The following is a 16,033-nucleotide window of genomic DNA, read 5'->3' on the forward strand; positions in this document are numbered from 1 at the left end:
CAAAATAAGATTAAACTTTCGGATGTTATAAATTTTATGGTTTAGGAATTGAACTTGTAATATTTAGAAAGCACTATTTACAATAAATTACAAATATTATAGACAAATTGACTTATACACATGAGACACATAAATTCAAATCTATGAATAATAATATCAATTCTCCTATTTTAATAATCTGTCAAATTATCAAATTGTAAATGATGCATATCTAAAAATTAAAACTTTAAATTTTAATTATTTGTATGACATGTTATAAAATATTTTAGAGATATTATTATAGGTTGAAAATACAACATTACAATTGTTCTATAGAATTGAGCTTTAGGAGAAACATACACTATTATATCAATATATATATATATATATATTTATATAATTATTAATTTATGATATTATTGGGACCATATTTTATAAGGAGATTTCGAAAAAATTATTATCTTATTATCTTATCGAATATTGTTAATTTTTACATTGGCCCGACTTGGGACCAACAAATTTTTTTAATTTATAGTGTTTATTAATTTATAGAGTATTAATTTATAGAGGTTTCGCTCTAGCTTCATTCTCTACATGACCGTGTTCACCAACAGTGAAAGTGTGATTCTTTCCGTTCACCTGAATCACGCTTTCGCGTGGATACTTTCTAATGTTCCTGTGTTTCATCATGGATCTGATCCTCGCAAAACCATCCCACATACCAGCAGCTGCATATATGTTTGCCATTTCTACATAAGGCGCAGCCATTTGCGGTTCCAAGTTAAAAAGACTGTCAGCCGCCTGTTCAGCTATCTTTACATTGCGGTGGAACTTGCACGCACTAAGCAATGCTCCCCATATGCCAGCATCGGGTTTAGCTGACATGTTACGGATAAGTTCTAATGCTTCTTCGAGCTTTCCCTTTTTTCCAAGAAGATCTACCATACAAGAGTAATGTTCTAACCCAGGACTGATGTTGTGTACTTGTTTCATGATGAGAAAACACTCCCAACCTTTCTCCAGAGAACCCGAATGAGCACAAGCCTGAAGAACGGCAAGGAATGTTATGTGATTTGGTTTATGATCCAAATCTATCATCTTGTCGAATAGTTCCAAAGCTTTGACGAAGATTCCGTTCAAAGCATATCCAGCTATCATTGTAGTCCATGTGACAACAGTTTTCTCAGACATGTTATCGAAGATGTCTCGAGCTTCGGGTATACTTCCACATTTTGAGTACATATCAATAAGAGCATTGCAAACCATGACATTATCTTTCTTGCACCCGTACATATCTGCTCTAGCATCTATCCATTTTCCAATCTCCAGTGAACCAAATTTTCCACAACCTGAAATGAGGGACAGTAAGGTAACTAGATCTGGTTTCTCTCCTGTTTTGGTCATGACATGAAATAAGGCCAAAGCTTCAACCATGTCGCCTTTCTCAGCATACGCACTTATCATCACAGTCCAAGAAACACATGTTCTGAAAGGCATTGTGTCAAACAAAAGCCTCGCTGAACAAGTATCCCCGGATTTCGAATACATAGAAATGAAGGTATTGATCGCTTCGATATCTTGATCCATACCGAGATGGATTGCATGAGAATGAATCAGTCTTCCTTGTGTTAGTGTTTAAGGGTTCTGACCCGATGCAGCCAGGTTAATGAAGGTGCTCAAATCAGGCTTAAACTCTTCACGCAGCATCAACCGGTAAAGACCAAAAGCAGCAAATACTTCACTAAAAACTGAATATGCTTTGAACATAGAATTCCAAGACACAACGGTTCTGTCACTTCTGTCAATAGCTTCAAAGACTGATTTTGCTGAATCCAAATCACCACATTTCGCATAACTAGAAATCCAAGTATTTGCGACTGTAACTTGTACATCTACACCTAAATGCATCCCTAAAGCATGCATAGCCTTCAAAAGCTTCAAACTTTTTTCAAAGGAAGCAGAATGAATCAATGCCATAACAGTCACAGAATCAGGTGGGATCTCGTAGAGTCTCATTTCACGAAATAGAGAAAACGCCTTATTCGTGTGACCCGACTGACAAAAAGCAGAGAGCATTGCGTTCCAAGTGGTAACATCTCTCTCAGGCATTCTCTCAAACACCTTCGCGGCATAATCCAGAGAATTACATTTCACAAACATATCAACCGTCGCAGTCCCAACGAACACATCAGACCAAAACGGAGACTTTAAAACATGGGCATTAAGCATCTCACAGTAGGCACTATCAGAGAGTCTAGCACACGCCTTCGCCACGAATGGAAAGGTAAAGTTGTTTGGTTTAAATCCTCCGCGCTTCATTTCTTTAAACAGAAGAAGTGATTCCACCGGATCATTTCGATTCACCGCTTCTCGTATCTGAATGTTCCAAGCATTAACAGATGATAATCCATGAAAACGATTCAACCGACGCTGAATTAAGGACATGGATTCTCTTCTCTCACTTGCTCTTCAAATGCCTCCGGCGGGAAACAATACTTAAAACGCACCGTTTTGTTTGCTATTCGTAATCATAGTTGTCCCGTGTTATGAGCTCGATTGCTCCCTACGTCATAATTTGGCTTGTCACGTAACCGAATTAAACAAGTAAAGGGAACTAAGAAACAGTAATAAGCTCATTAAGCTTCTTTATAAACGCACATTATACAAAGACAAAAAAACCAATCGCACATATCTCTCAATCTCATTCAGACCGGAACCATAACTTAAGGTCCAGGACAAAATAAACATAGCAAAGGACTCAGTTTCTCCTTCGGTTGGTGCTGTATCGATGTTTATGAGACTTCTCTTCTTCTTCTTCTTCTTCCAATGACAACTCATGCTTCTGCTTTCTACTTCTATAGTTTGATTCCGAATCAGATTCTCCATTCTTATTGCTTCTGTATCTGTCAGAAAACCCTTCAGGATCATCATACACATGCTTTTCTTTGCCTTTCACACACCTGTGATACCTCTCAGAATCATGATCATCATATCTTGATTTCTTCTCGGATCTATGACGATTCTCAGACTCCATATCGACGTATCTGTGTCTTCTCTCATCATATCTATGCTCTTTCTCCACTCTATGAAGCTTTCCAGGCTCCAAATTATCATGTTTCTGACTAATCTCTGAAACAGGATCGTTATTATGCTGCACTTGCTTTCTCTCCCTGTGATGGCTTTTGTAATCATCTTCTGACCTTGTCTTTCTACTACTGTGACTTCTATAATAATCTGAATCATCAGATGACGCAGAAGGTGCTCTATCCATGATTTCCTTACGTTTTGGGTGCTTCTCGCCATCGTAATGCTTTTCTCTGTGACTGTTTCCTTGGTGGTAACCCTCAGATTTTAATGTCGCAGACGAATCAACATGCTTGGTGTGTCTTCTCCTACTCAGACGGTAACTGTCAGAATCTGAATCTTCCGAGGAGAGTGACTCAGAATCATAATGCTTCTTGCTCTTCTTCTTAAGTTTCTTATGCTTCTTCGAGCCTCTCTTCTCTCTACTATCTTCTGAGCCTGTTGAAGATTCATCAGTCTCCTCAACAGTACGTGATGAATGATTCTTGTGCTTTTTGTTCTTTCTAGATTTTCTTTTCTTATCCGACGACATACTTTTAAGTAATTCTATTGGGATGCTGCCCTCAAGGAACCCTGAGATATCAAAAGAAATTGGAAAAATAAGTACATACAAAATAAAAGATGAGATGGGATTTATGATAAGAAAAACTTTTAGAGAAATAAGAAATTGAAATTCACCTCCATATTCGTCAAATATATCTTCAGCGACAATTTGTTGATTTGGATCATCGAGATCAAAACCCCCGCGAGGTGGACTTAACCCTGGCTTTTGCTTCAACTCCCACTTCAGAGGCTGCAAAAATTTAGAGAGCATTTCCAGTTAATGATACATAAACCATTCAACCTGCAATTATCCAAACCTATGCCAACTAGTTGATGAACGATTTTGAAAGATGAGAATTAAGAGAAACTAACACCAACCTCACTGGGATCTGTATGCGCAATGATAGCAGTCAAAGGATCATCTCTTTTCAGTCGAAGTTCTTCATTTGGCATTACTGCATCCTTTAATGGACAGTCACGATCACCGCTTTGATGGCCAAAGTTTCCACATCTCAGACATTTCACATTACGCACTTCCACTGCAAATGGCTTTACTCTCCCAGGAATACCAGTCTCCATCCTGCACAATTCCAATCATATTTACATGTTGCAATATTTCCACAATGACACTGGAGTATTTAACGATTAACATTTTAACAATACCTTGGTGCATTTTTAAGGACCTCAAATTCTTCTTCAGTAGGAAGAGCACGCCCAAAAACATCTTTAGGTCGTGGTTTCTTCCTTTCTTGGCCTGTACGGTCTACCCCGCCTTGTGATTCTTCTGGTCTACATTACATCGAAGATAGAAAATAAGCTATTACTCTTTGAGGATGTAACTTTATACAATAATTTGTGAAATCAATTATTAGTTTCTGTCAACATACTTAGAACCAACATTATCGTCCGCCATTGAATCCTGAGTTGAAGAACCCTGACCCTTGTTTTTCTCAGCTGCGTATTCTGCTGCTTTGGCACTTTCAGGATCATAGCCAGGTGGGCGAACATACATGAAACTCACAGCTTTCATGGTTTCGATCTGCACATCAATCTCATGAATCAGTATCATTGTAACAAAACAAAACTAAGTAGAATCACTACCACTTCACCAATTCCCAATGCTTCTATATATTTTGACATCAAAAAGGTCTAAATGGGGAGACAATATTGATGGATTGGAGAGAGTCAGCAACAAGTGGATAAACAATTCAGCCTAAGAATACAGAAACCCTAATCTGAAGCATAAGAATTTAGAAACCACCCTAGGGCTACGGTACTAAAAACTAAGATCTGAATAACATAAACCCTAAATCTAACTAAAGAGAAACTAACCTTCTCTCTTTCTTTCTTCGAGATGAGAGCCGCTTGCTTGAAAAACTCCTGCTCTTGCGCAAACTGCGAATTCACGAAACAGGGAAGTAAGGATAACACGAATTGAATCGATTAAGAGAAACCGGTGACCATATGTGATGCGTACCTCGCGAGCCACCTCTTCGGCTCTGCGGTCGTGTTGGGCATGTGTCTGCTCGGCGATCCATTTGCGGCGCTGGTTGGGATAAGAAAGAGGATGCCATGGCTTCTGATTGAGGAAGGAGTGGCTCCAAGCGGTACCGGATTTGGTCTTGTAATCGACCTCTAAACTACCGCCGGTGACTTTCCCGCCGGCGAATCTCTTGCTCAGCCGTATTCCGCTTCCTTCTTCGCTCCCGTCCATGTCTGAGCCAAAAACAATGCCTAATGCGTCGCAATTAAAAATTACTCCCTCCGCTCTTTTAGAATTTCAATTTTATATTAGAAATAACTAATTTGCCCCATTGTTTTGCAATATTTATTTCTATTTCTATTTATCTCTGTTTTAAACTTTTAATTAATTTTGTTTTTATTGTCAACAATTAATTTTGTATTTGCACAAAAAATCAAGGGATTATCTCTGATTCAAAAGAAAAAAAAAATTAAAATATTTTAGAAAAGCTATATAATCTTACTTTTTATATTGAAATTTTAATTACGTAAATAATGCAAAATCGTTAAAAACTAGGTTAAACTAATTAATATTTGTGTACTGGGTTTTACATATTTGATATTTTTAATAAAACGCATTATCAAGTTTTTTTTTTGTGTTTAATTAAAAAATCTCATTAAAATTGTATAAAAATTCATAGGAATTTTAGTACAGAACCTAGAGAAAAGACTCCACAAACTCCAAGAAGCAGCTTTGATTTATTCCTAAGTAACCAAAGATCTCACTTTTTAGTCTTCGCTACATCTAATAAGAACTATTTAAAGAGTCGGAGAGAGTGAGCGAGGTGCCGAATAAATCGGAAAGATGACGGCGCCGATGAGCCTGACCGGAGGCGGATCGGCGGAGAGAGACGCTCGGAGGGCGCACACCGCCATGGCTTTTGTTCAGCTCTTTAATGGTGGATACCATGTGATTACAAAAGTAGCTCTTAACGTTGGAGTCAACCAGCTTGTCTTCTGCGTCTGCCGTGATCTTCTTGCTCTCTCTATTCTCGCTCCTCTCGCTTACTTCCGCGAAAGGTATCACCTTTCTCTTCCTCCTTTGTTCCGTTTTACACAGTTCTGAGTTACGTTCTCGAGATGGGTTGCAATTGATTCCTATTTAATTTGATCGATTTGTATGAAGTAAGAACAATACAGCCTCCTTTGTTGTTTGCCTGATCCGTTGGTAATGTATTTTTGGAATTTGAAATAGGGTTTCTCACTGATGAATTTGTATAAGTTATGGGTATTTAGAGTCAGTGTGATCTTCATAATAGAAGAACTAGAATTCAGATTCTTAGCAATGTGCGTTGACTTAAGTTAAGATTTGTGTTCCTTTTAGTTCCACTGTTGGTAGATTTAGATACTCGTTGAGATCATAGATTGCAAGTACGATTGGTCATGTTTTCTTGAGTTCTATGTTTCTTCTTCGGATTTTGCAATAAGTACATTAGAAACTTGGATCTGGTTCAAGTTTTCAAATTCTAATCAATGAACATTGTTCATCTTTCATGTATGTAGAAGGATCAGAACTCCAATGAATAAAAGCCTCCTCCTGTCATTCTTCTTCCTGGGTTTAGTAGGGTAAGAAATCATCCCTATCCGGTCTCAATGTATTGTAATAGCGTTTACGCAGATTGAGCATCTCAGTAAAGCTACCTCTGCGTTTTTGATAGGGTATTTGGCAACCAATTGTTATTTCTTATCGGTCTTACATACACAAATCCAACTTATGCTGCTGCCATTCAACCATCCATCCCGGTCTTTACCTTTCTCTTGGCTGTAATGATGGGGTGAGTATGATTCACTTTAAAAGTTCTCCTCTTAGGTGTTGCCTTCACTTCTCCGCTTTCTGATGTCTCCTACTTTGTATGCAGTACAGAAAGAGTGAATTTGTTGAGAATCGAAGGTCAGACTAAGGTTGCAGGCACACTTGTGTGTGTTTTGGGTGCCGTCTTTATGGTTCTATTTCGTGGTCCGGCCTTGGTAGGAGATAAAGATGCAGACTTTGCAATGAACAATGAAATTAGTGCTAAAGGTCAACCTGAGCCTACTGGGTGGTTAGTCTCTGGTTTGCTCGATCTTGGACTTGAGCAATTTCACATTGGGGTTTTATGCTTGATTGGAAACTGCATGGGTATGGCTACTTTTCTTGCCATTCAGGTAAAAATCTCTTCATTGTTTCTGTTCTTTGGTTAGTTTAGACCAACACATAAACTGCAGGATACTTACTAACCACTGTGAATGTGTCTTTAAATGCTGATGTAATAATGGAAACTCTCCAGGCGCCGCTTTTGAAGAAGTATCCGGCAAATCTTTCAGTTGCTGCATTAGCATACTTCTTCGGTACACTACTAATGTGCATAACAGCTTTCTTTATGGTAAAGGAGCCATTAGATTGGAGGCTAACACAATCTGAGGTTCTTGCAGTTATATATGCAGTAAGTTGCAGCAAGATTATTATTTTTTAATTCACTCACATGTTTCTCTCGTAATCGTTGACACAAAGTCATCTGATTTTTTTCTTCTTTCTAGGGAGTCATCGCATCAGCACTAAACTATGGACTTTTGACTTGGTCCAACAAGATTATTGGTCCTGCCTTGGTTGCTCTCTACAATCCTCTTCAGCCCGCTGCATCAGCTTTCTTATCGAGAATCTTTCTCGGTAGCCCTATTTATCTCGGAAGGTTATTTACATTTTCTGGAATCTTTTATAATCGTTCATACATCTGCTTGACCGTTTCACATTACTTCAGTTCCAAGACTTTCTTCTAACTCTGATTTGTTTTCCTCAACGCAGCGTTGTGGGTGGATTCTTCATCATTTTAGGACTATATATGGTCACTTGGGCATCATTTAGAGAGCGGAAAACAGGGCTTTCCGGGATTGGGATCCCGTCTCATGGTGTTAAAACCTCGGAACCACTGATATTTAATGGGACAGTCAACAGATTAGGACATTTGTTTTCTGGATTACCCAGTTCCTCTCTGAAATCTGCAGACTAAAAAGACCAGAACCCATTTTTTTACAACAGTTATAACTTATTGTTACATTCATATCTTATTAATATCTTCTTTGATTACCTTCAACAGATTCATAGTGTTGCTTCATTGCTATTTACTTTATTAATCTTGAAAGTTCATCTAGTTGTTGAATTTAGTCAAAGGTAAGTCCCAGACAATAATTAATTCGTAGTGGATTTAGGTCTAAAACTATATAGGCTATGAAGATGACATGTCATCTTTTAACCTTTTGAATATTTTTAGCAATCGATTATAATGACAAAGACGATATGATATACGAGTCATAGCTTTTTAAATCTTAGGGTAGGAAGATCACAATAAAGTTCGAAAAAATATGTGGCTTTTTTTGGTAAGAACACATAACAATAGTGGGGGTTGTACAATTCCAAAAAGAAGTTGGTCTTATCCCAATTTAGTTCACATATTTAAACATGAATAATCTTATTAGTATAGCTTTAGATTTAAATACGGTTAAATATTAATAAAAATATACGATTTTGACAAAATATTGTCGACGACACACACACCATTAGCATTTTTAAACTAACAAAAAAACATGATTTGCGAAAATATTAATGAACTTTTGATTGATTTATATTTCCACCCCAAACGTTTTCAGACATTCATAAAATAACCCCAAGAAATTGAGCAAGACGTTTCAGTTGAAATCAGAGGACAAAAGGCAAAANGCAAAAGAGGTCTTTCGCAAAACGGATCTCTCTCTCTCTCTCTCTCTCTCCCCAACGTCTTCGTCTTCGTCTTTCTCTGGTCTGAGTCTCGTGTGGTTTTAGCCTGATACTCGTCAGATCTGCTGAAGATTCTCGATTGTTTTTTACGAAGACGACGATTCGTGGGGATTAAACGCATGTGCGCGTGTAGTGTATGCGCTTTATAAGACGCTGCGACATACGAGATCTAAAGAGAGCTGAGAACGCTTTGACGGTGGGCTAGAGTTTTTTGTTCTTCGTTCTCTACCAATGTGTGTTTCTGGTAATTGTACCCTAGCTTTTTCAATTTTTATATGATTTGAGTTGTTGAATTGTTATCGCATATGTGTTTCGATTTTGAACTGCAGATCGCTTTGTGTTTTTTTATTGATTTGTGAAATCACATAACGTTTGATTTGATTTGTGTAGTTTCCACAGAAGAATGAAGAAGGATGTGAAGAGTTTGTTGTGCTTCTGCATTGAAACACTACGGAGAAGGTTGTGTTTGAGTTGTTGTTAAGTTTTCTTCTAAGTAAAAGCAGTTTTGGAGGTTTATATGTAGGCAAGAGATATGGTTTTTGGTAGGATCACTGAACTTTTTAATGCTGCATCGAGTCGGTTTTCATCGGGTTCACAATCATCTGTTCCGTATTTGCCTACTGGTTCATCACCCGATGTAGGAACGTTAGAGTCAGATTCGATTAGTTTTGGGAATGGTGGACGAAAGAATAGTTTGAGACACGCTGCGTCTCTCCAAGATTTTTCTTCGTATCATGGGTTTGATCCTGAAGAGTCTATTCTTGCTAAGGAAGCTGAGTTAAGCACTAAACGGCAAACTATATCATGGGGACAGAATGGATCTAGTTTGTCCAAGGAAAAGGCAGGTGTTCCGAGTGGTACCAACCAATCTACACGCCGTAAATGTATCCGTGCGTTTATGATCGTTATGTGCTTGATTCTGTTTGCTTTTCTGGTGTATATAGTCTCCATGTATATTTATACAAACTGGTCACGGGGAGCATCCAGATATTATGTTGTGTTTGACTGTGGAAGCACAGGTACTCGCGCGTATGTCTATCAGGGCACTATAAATTACAAGAAAGATAGTAGTCTCCCCATCGTTATGAAATCTTTGACAGAGGGTATTTCTAGAAAGAGTAGTGGCCGTGCTTATGATCGGATGGAGACAGAGCCTGGTTTTGATAAGCTTGTCAACAACAGATCAGGGTTAAAAAAAGCGATAAAACCACTTATTCAGTGGGCAGAGAAACAAATCCCCAAGCATGCTCATAGAACCACATCACTCTTTGTTTATGCAACAGCGGGCGTCCGGAGGCTCCGTCCTGCTGATTCAAGCTGGATTTTAGGTAATGTGTGGTCTATACTAGCGAAGTCGCCCTTCACTTGCCGGAGGGAGTGGGTTAAGATCATCAGTGGTACAGAGGAAGCTTATTTTGGATGGACCGCCCTTAATTACCAAACAAGCATGTTGGGAGCTGTACCAAAGAAGGCAACATTTGGTGCACTTGACTTAGGTGGTTCATCATTGCAGGTAACCTTTGAGAATGAGGAGCGAACACATAATGAGACCAACCTAAATCTCAGAATTGGATCTGTTAACCATCATCTTAGTGCATATTCTCTCGCGGGATATGGTCTTAATGATGCGTTTGAAAGGTCGGTTGTTCACCTTTTAAAGAGACTACCAAATGTCAATAAGTCTGATTTGATTGAAGGAAAACTGGAAATGAAACATCCTTGCTTAAACACCGGATACAAAGGACAGTACATATGTTCTCAATGCGCCTCCAGTCTCCGAGGAGGTAAGAAAGGGAAGTCAGGAGTTCCTATCAAGCTTGTTGGTGCTCCAAATTGGGAAGAGTGCAGCGCACTGGCAAAAAAAGCTGTTAATAGCTCTGAATGGTCGAACACAAAACTTGGAGTTGATTGTGATTTGCAGCCTTGCGCTCTTCCTGATGGTTACCCTCATCCTCATGGTCAGTTCTATGCTGTATCCGGATTCTTTGTGGTGTACCGTTTTTTCAATTTAAGTGCTGAAGCTTCCCTTGATGATGTCTTGGAAAAGGGTAGGGAATTTTGTGAGAAGGCTTGGCAAGTTGCCAGAACCAGTGTTTCTCCACAACCCTTCATTGAACAGTACTGCTTTAGAGCGCCATACATAGTCTCCCTGTTACGAGAAGGTTTATATATTACAGATAAACAAATCATAATTGGGTCTGGGGGTATAACTTGGACACTTGGGGTAGCTCTTCTGGAAGCAGGGAAAGCTCTTTCTTCTACACCGGGACTAAAGAGCTATGAGACTCTCAGCATGAAGATAAACCCAGTGGCCCTTATATCTGTTGTGCTCGTTTCATTGCTTCTGCTTCTCTGTGCACTATCACGAGTCAGCAATTGTTTGCCAAGATTCTTTAGAAAATCCTATCTTCCACTTTTTAGACACAATAGCACATCAGCTTCATCTGTTCTCAACATCCCGACTCCCTTTAGATTCCAGCGATGGAGTCCTATGAGCACGGGTAACTAATTTTTATATAATCTTCATTTAGGACCAGCTGTACCTGCTATGTTCTCAGTTCTTCATATAGTATTTTCTTATGCCTTCAGTTTCCTTTTTGCGTAGATATTCATTCGTAGAGGTTTTTTCTTTCAGGTGTAAAGACACCATTGAGTCCAACAGTCCGAGGATCACCGCGTAGGCCATTTAGTTTTGGAAGCAGCGTACAGCTCATGGAATCTTCATTGTACTCATCGAGCAGCTCCGTAATGCATAGTTGTTCTTCTGATAGCTTAGGGGATATGCAATATGACAGTACTAGTTCCTTCTGGTCCTCCCCTCGCCGAAGTCAAATGCGTCTCCAAAGCCGGAGATCACAATCTCGAGAAGATCTTAGTTCGTCGCTCGCTGAATCACACATGCTCAAGATGTAGGAGAAGAATTTTTTGGTACGGTCTTTTATCACTTCCATACACTCAGAATTTCTCTTTTCTAGGTATAAAAATATCATATTATCTAAAGAAAAAGAGAAAAAACTCAAAAGATTTCCTTGTGTCAGTTCACATGTAATTCTTTCTATACCATATACTATATATGATTACTAATTTAACCCAAATTCGACTATCTATCACTCTCTTCCTCTTTACCCTTCTTGTATTTCTCCAAATTCTTTCTTGTACAGAGCCGGTCCAAGTTCTTACCATCCCAAAGTTTCTTGGGTTTGAGCAGCTAGAAAGAGAAGAATCGATTCCCGGATTGAGTGGTTTATGTTTCAAGCCTAGAATAAGTCCTGTAAGTGCTTATTTTCTGCTCTTTGATGCTTATCATCATATCTAAAGGATGACAACAAAAAAAGTAGAATCTGTTATATATTGTTTAAACTTGGTCTCATTGCAAGATTCGAGGCTAAAAGTGTCTTTTTACCATGAAAATATCCAATATAAACAGTGTCCTTGTGTTAGATTGTATAGCTCATATCAATCTGGGACCATTGTGTGTGGTTGACATTTAGATATTGAATAATCATAGCAACTATCACCTGGACTTTGACTTATCTTCCTATGGATCATATTTCAAATATATGGTTTAGATATTTTGCATATTGATCGAGTGCGTAGATTATTTAACCACTCCTCCTAATGTTTAACTTGTGGTAATAGGTTCGGTTCAGAATATCAGATAACCAAATAAAAATGTTTATCCTAATGATCTCTATTTCAATAGTTTTGATCAAGTAAAGTTGTACAGATTGGTTCTTGTTAGTTGCATCGTTAAACATATTTTGCTTACCTGATCTAGTGACTAGTGGGTAATAGATCTAGAGATTATGTGATTGGTTCTGAAGACTTGATTACCAAGTAAAACATTTCGTCAGATTGATTGAAAGTATGTGACGAAACGAGTCTGTCTCAGTAATTTTCATTGCCATAAACGTCAGCTATTGTTTTTTTCTGTTGGGATTGATCGCCCATCACGTGAATCTTGATCCCAAAATATAAAGACATTTATTTAAGTCGATGTTAACAAGCGTACTCTTTGGTCTCAGACGGAAGGATAAATCTTACATCTATGTCAGTGTCACTCTCGTTCGTTTATTGCTTTGGCCACTCGTTTGCTTTGATTCCAACCCAACAAAATCAACAATAATTGAAATAAAAGAGTGGTTATTTATTCCTTTTCTCTTTGAGATCAAAAAGATGTTTTCTTTTTAAGAATCCCCATCAAAAGAACAAAAGTTCAAGTACAAATTTTAATTTTTAGAAAAGAAACAGAGGAAGAACTAGCATTCCTCAAACACAGAGCATGAAACCCCATACAACCGGACTAATCACACACTGAGGTAATCAAATGGTCCGCAGGGCTTTGAGTTTATTTCACGGTATGCATAAACAAAACAAAAATTACATCAAAGAGGTTACATTCGTTAAAGGTCGTTGTATTTGTTGCTATAAATGAAGTAGGGCCATAACCATATACGAACCTCATGTTTTGCTGAAAATAATAATGTCTCGTTGGTCCCATCGATAAAACACAACTTTTTCACGTTCCTAATTTATCTGTCCAACTTATACAAATAAAACATTTANTTTTTTTTTTTTTTTTTTTTTTTTTTTTTTTTTTTTTTTTTTTTTTTTTGTGAATCACTATATTGTAGTTCTTTATCCGTTAACTGATCTTTCCTATTTCCACTAATAAGTGTTTCAAAACATACATTAAGAGTGGTTATCAACTAAATAGAGTATTAAAATCTAGCAGTTTCATTTTTTCCAACAATATATGTTCCGATTTCGTTCTTTTAGAAATAGTCATATTTTGTGTTAGACTTAATAAAATCGGACAATACTTGGAACTAATTTCTATTAGCTAGTTTTGGGTGTTCGGATATCCGTTCGTGTTCGGATTTTTGGATATTTCAGATTTTCAGATTTAGAGGTATAGAACCGTTCGACTATTTCTATACTGCATGTTCGAATTAGGTATTTCGGATTCAGATTCGGATGACATGTACAAATATCCGAATATCAGAATATTTGTACAGGTTAGAATCTGTTACATGTCCGTACCAAAAAAAAAAAGAATCTGTTACATGTTGTATGGACTTCATTGCATTGCAAGATTCGAGGCTAAAAGTGTCTTTTTCTTTTACCATGAAAATATCCAATATGAAGAGTGTCCTTATTGTAGAGCTCAAATCAGTCTGGGGACCATTGCCATTGTGTGTCGTTGGCTTTTAGATATACAGAACAATCAATAATAGTAACTATAAATCAGTCAGTCTATCACCTGGACAATTTACTTATCTTCCTATATGGATCATATTTCAAATAAATGGTTTAGATTTTTTGCGTATTGGTGAAAATTATTACGTAGATTATTTAACCACTCCTCCTAATGTTTAACTTGTGGTAATAGGTTTGGTTCGGTTAAGAAAATCTGATTACCTAACAAAAATGTATATCCTAAATTCCTAATGATCTGAATTTCAATAGAGTTCATGTAATGTTATACAGATTGATTCTTGTTAGTTGCATGTTCGGCGCATCTGGTCTTAGTGGTAATAATAGATCAAGAGATTATGTGATTGGTACTTATGAAGTACCACATAAATTATCTGCTTAAAACAAATCATGTGACGAAACGAGTCTGTCTCAATGTAATTTTCATTGCCGTAAATGTTCAAATAGTGTTTTTTTCAGTTGGCATTGCTCACCAAGCACGTGAAACACTGAAACTTGATTCACAACATTTAGACAGTAGACATTGACTTAACCTAAAATAATTGTACCCTCTGGCTTCTCAAAGGAAAGGATAATAAGTCTACAATGTTAGTCCTTAGTACCAGTGTCATTCTCGTTCGTTTATTGCTTTGGCCACTCGTTTACTTTTTTCTTCGGGGGCAAACTGTGGCCACTCGTTTGCTTTGATTCCACTACACCCAACAAAATCAATCACAATGGGTGTGATTGGTAACCAAAAACAAAGGGGTACAAGTGTACAATTTTGATTTTTTACCAATCACAAAAGATTTACTAAACACTTTATTCAAAACTTTACTCTCAGCTTTTTTATACCACTTTCATGTACAGCTTTTTCTTACAGTTTTGCACTAAAAGCTTACAGCTCCAGCTTATAGCTTTTCTGTACAACTTTGGATACGTTACCAATCAGACCCAATATATTGAAATAAAAGAGGAGTTGTTTTTGGTTACTCAAATAAATATCTTATTAAGAAACTCCATCAAAGGATCTTAAGTTTAACTAGAAACTCGAAAAAAAAACCAGAGGAAAAACTAGCATGAAGCCCCATACAAACCGGACTGATCACACCGAGGTAATAAATCATTCTGCTGCAAACGAATCTATCTTTTAACCAATCTTCCACTGTTACACTCTGGGCTTATAAGGGAGACTCCTTTATTTGCTTTTGCATTCAGAGGATTCAGCAATTTGGCTTAGAGTTTATTTCACGGCATGCAAACCAAAAAAAAGGATTTAATCCAGAAACAGTTCAAAGTTATTTTGAGAGATTAGATCACCTCTAGTGAACAGAGCCGTGCCTAGATGTTTAAAGGCCATAGGCAAAAAAAAAAAATCATATTTGAAATAATTTTATAAAAATATAACACTTCTGATATTTCATAATAATTTTATAACCAAAGGTATACAATAATCTTTCATAAAAAGTTTAAAAAATAGGTAGACATAGTATTGTGTCACTATCAACAACAAAAAATTATTTTGGTGATTATATGAATTTTAAATAAATTGTGGTGTAAAAATGTGATATCTAATTAGTAGTTTAGTACTATAAGAAAATATTAATATGCAGAGATCCTAACTTGTCTGTGTATTTAGACTTTAGAGATCCTACATATTGCAGTATTGGCATTGCTCTATATTCACTATATTTCCTTATTACGTATATAAATTTCCATAACCTTACTTTGATACATGCATGAAAAACACTAATTGACAAAAATATGGCTTCTTAAACTTTCTACAAAATTAGAGGCCGGAGGCGAGTGTAGGCACGGCTCTGCCAGTGAAGGGTTATTATTTTTACTTTTTAGACTCTTATAATTTTTTTTAGTTAAATTTTGTACTTTTTAAAATAATTTGTTTTTAAAAGTTAATTAAAATTATTCCCTACAAAGGTCTCGAAATGGCACAGTAAC

General features: G+C 37.1%; 3 protein-coding genes and 1 pseudogene across 5 annotated transcripts; 2 read left to right on the top strand and 2 right to left on the bottom strand.

Annotated features, from left to right (window-relative positions):
- The window catches only part of LOC104720244, a 3,754-nt pseudogene extending 1,167 nt beyond the window's left edge, over window positions 1–2,587 (bottom strand).
- On the bottom strand, window positions 2,602–5,384 carry LOC104718395 (uncharacterized zinc finger CCHC domain-containing protein At4g19190-like). Its single transcript, XM_010436133.2, has 7 exons — window positions 5,084–5,384; window positions 4,939–5,001; window positions 4,494–4,645; window positions 4,270–4,395; window positions 3,985–4,186; window positions 3,742–3,856; window positions 2,602–3,636 (listed from the first exon to the last, which is right to left on the bottom strand). Exons 1-7 carry the CDS (start codon window positions 5,318–5,320, stop codon window positions 2,738–2,740), a joined length of 1,794 nt encoding a protein of 597 aa, XP_010434435.1. The 5' UTR covers window positions 5,321–5,384; the 3' UTR covers window positions 2,602–2,737.
- Window positions 5,933–8,200, top strand: LOC104718396 (WAT1-related protein At4g19185). Its single transcript, XM_010436134.2, has 7 exons — window positions 5,933–6,147; window positions 6,631–6,693; window positions 6,786–6,902; window positions 6,987–7,272; window positions 7,395–7,550; window positions 7,645–7,796; window positions 7,910–8,200. The coding sequence occupies exons 1-7, from the start codon at window positions 5,933–5,935 to the stop codon at window positions 8,112–8,114; spliced, it is 1,194 nt and encodes a 397-aa protein (XP_010434436.1). The 3' UTR covers window positions 8,115–8,200.
- Window positions 8,803–12,318, top strand: LOC104718397 (probable apyrase 7). Of its 3 annotated transcripts, XM_010436137.2 has the most exons (4): window positions 8,803–9,122; window positions 9,269–11,379; window positions 11,514–11,806; window positions 12,040–12,318. In XM_010436137.2, exons 2-3 carry the CDS (start codon window positions 9,411–9,413, stop codon window positions 11,789–11,791), a joined length of 2,247 nt encoding a protein of 748 aa, XP_010434439.1. In that variant the 5' UTR covers window positions 8,803–9,122; window positions 9,269–9,410; the 3' UTR covers window positions 11,792–11,806; window positions 12,040–12,318. The 3 variants fall into 3 exon arrangements, with proteins under 3 accessions (XP_010434439.1, XP_010434438.1, XP_010434440.1); XM_010436136.2 differs by lacking the exon at window positions 12,040–12,318 and having other exon boundaries at window positions 11,514–11,985; XM_010436138.2 differs by lacking the exon at window positions 12,040–12,318 and having other exon boundaries at window positions 8,828–9,111; window positions 11,514–11,985.

Source organism: Camelina sativa, chromosome 10 (genome assembly GCF_000633955.1).
Source record: "Camelina sativa cultivar DH55 chromosome 10, Cs, whole genome shotgun sequence".
In the NCBI taxonomy this organism is placed as follows: domain Eukaryota; kingdom Viridiplantae; phylum Streptophyta; class Magnoliopsida; order Brassicales; family Brassicaceae; genus Camelina; species Camelina sativa.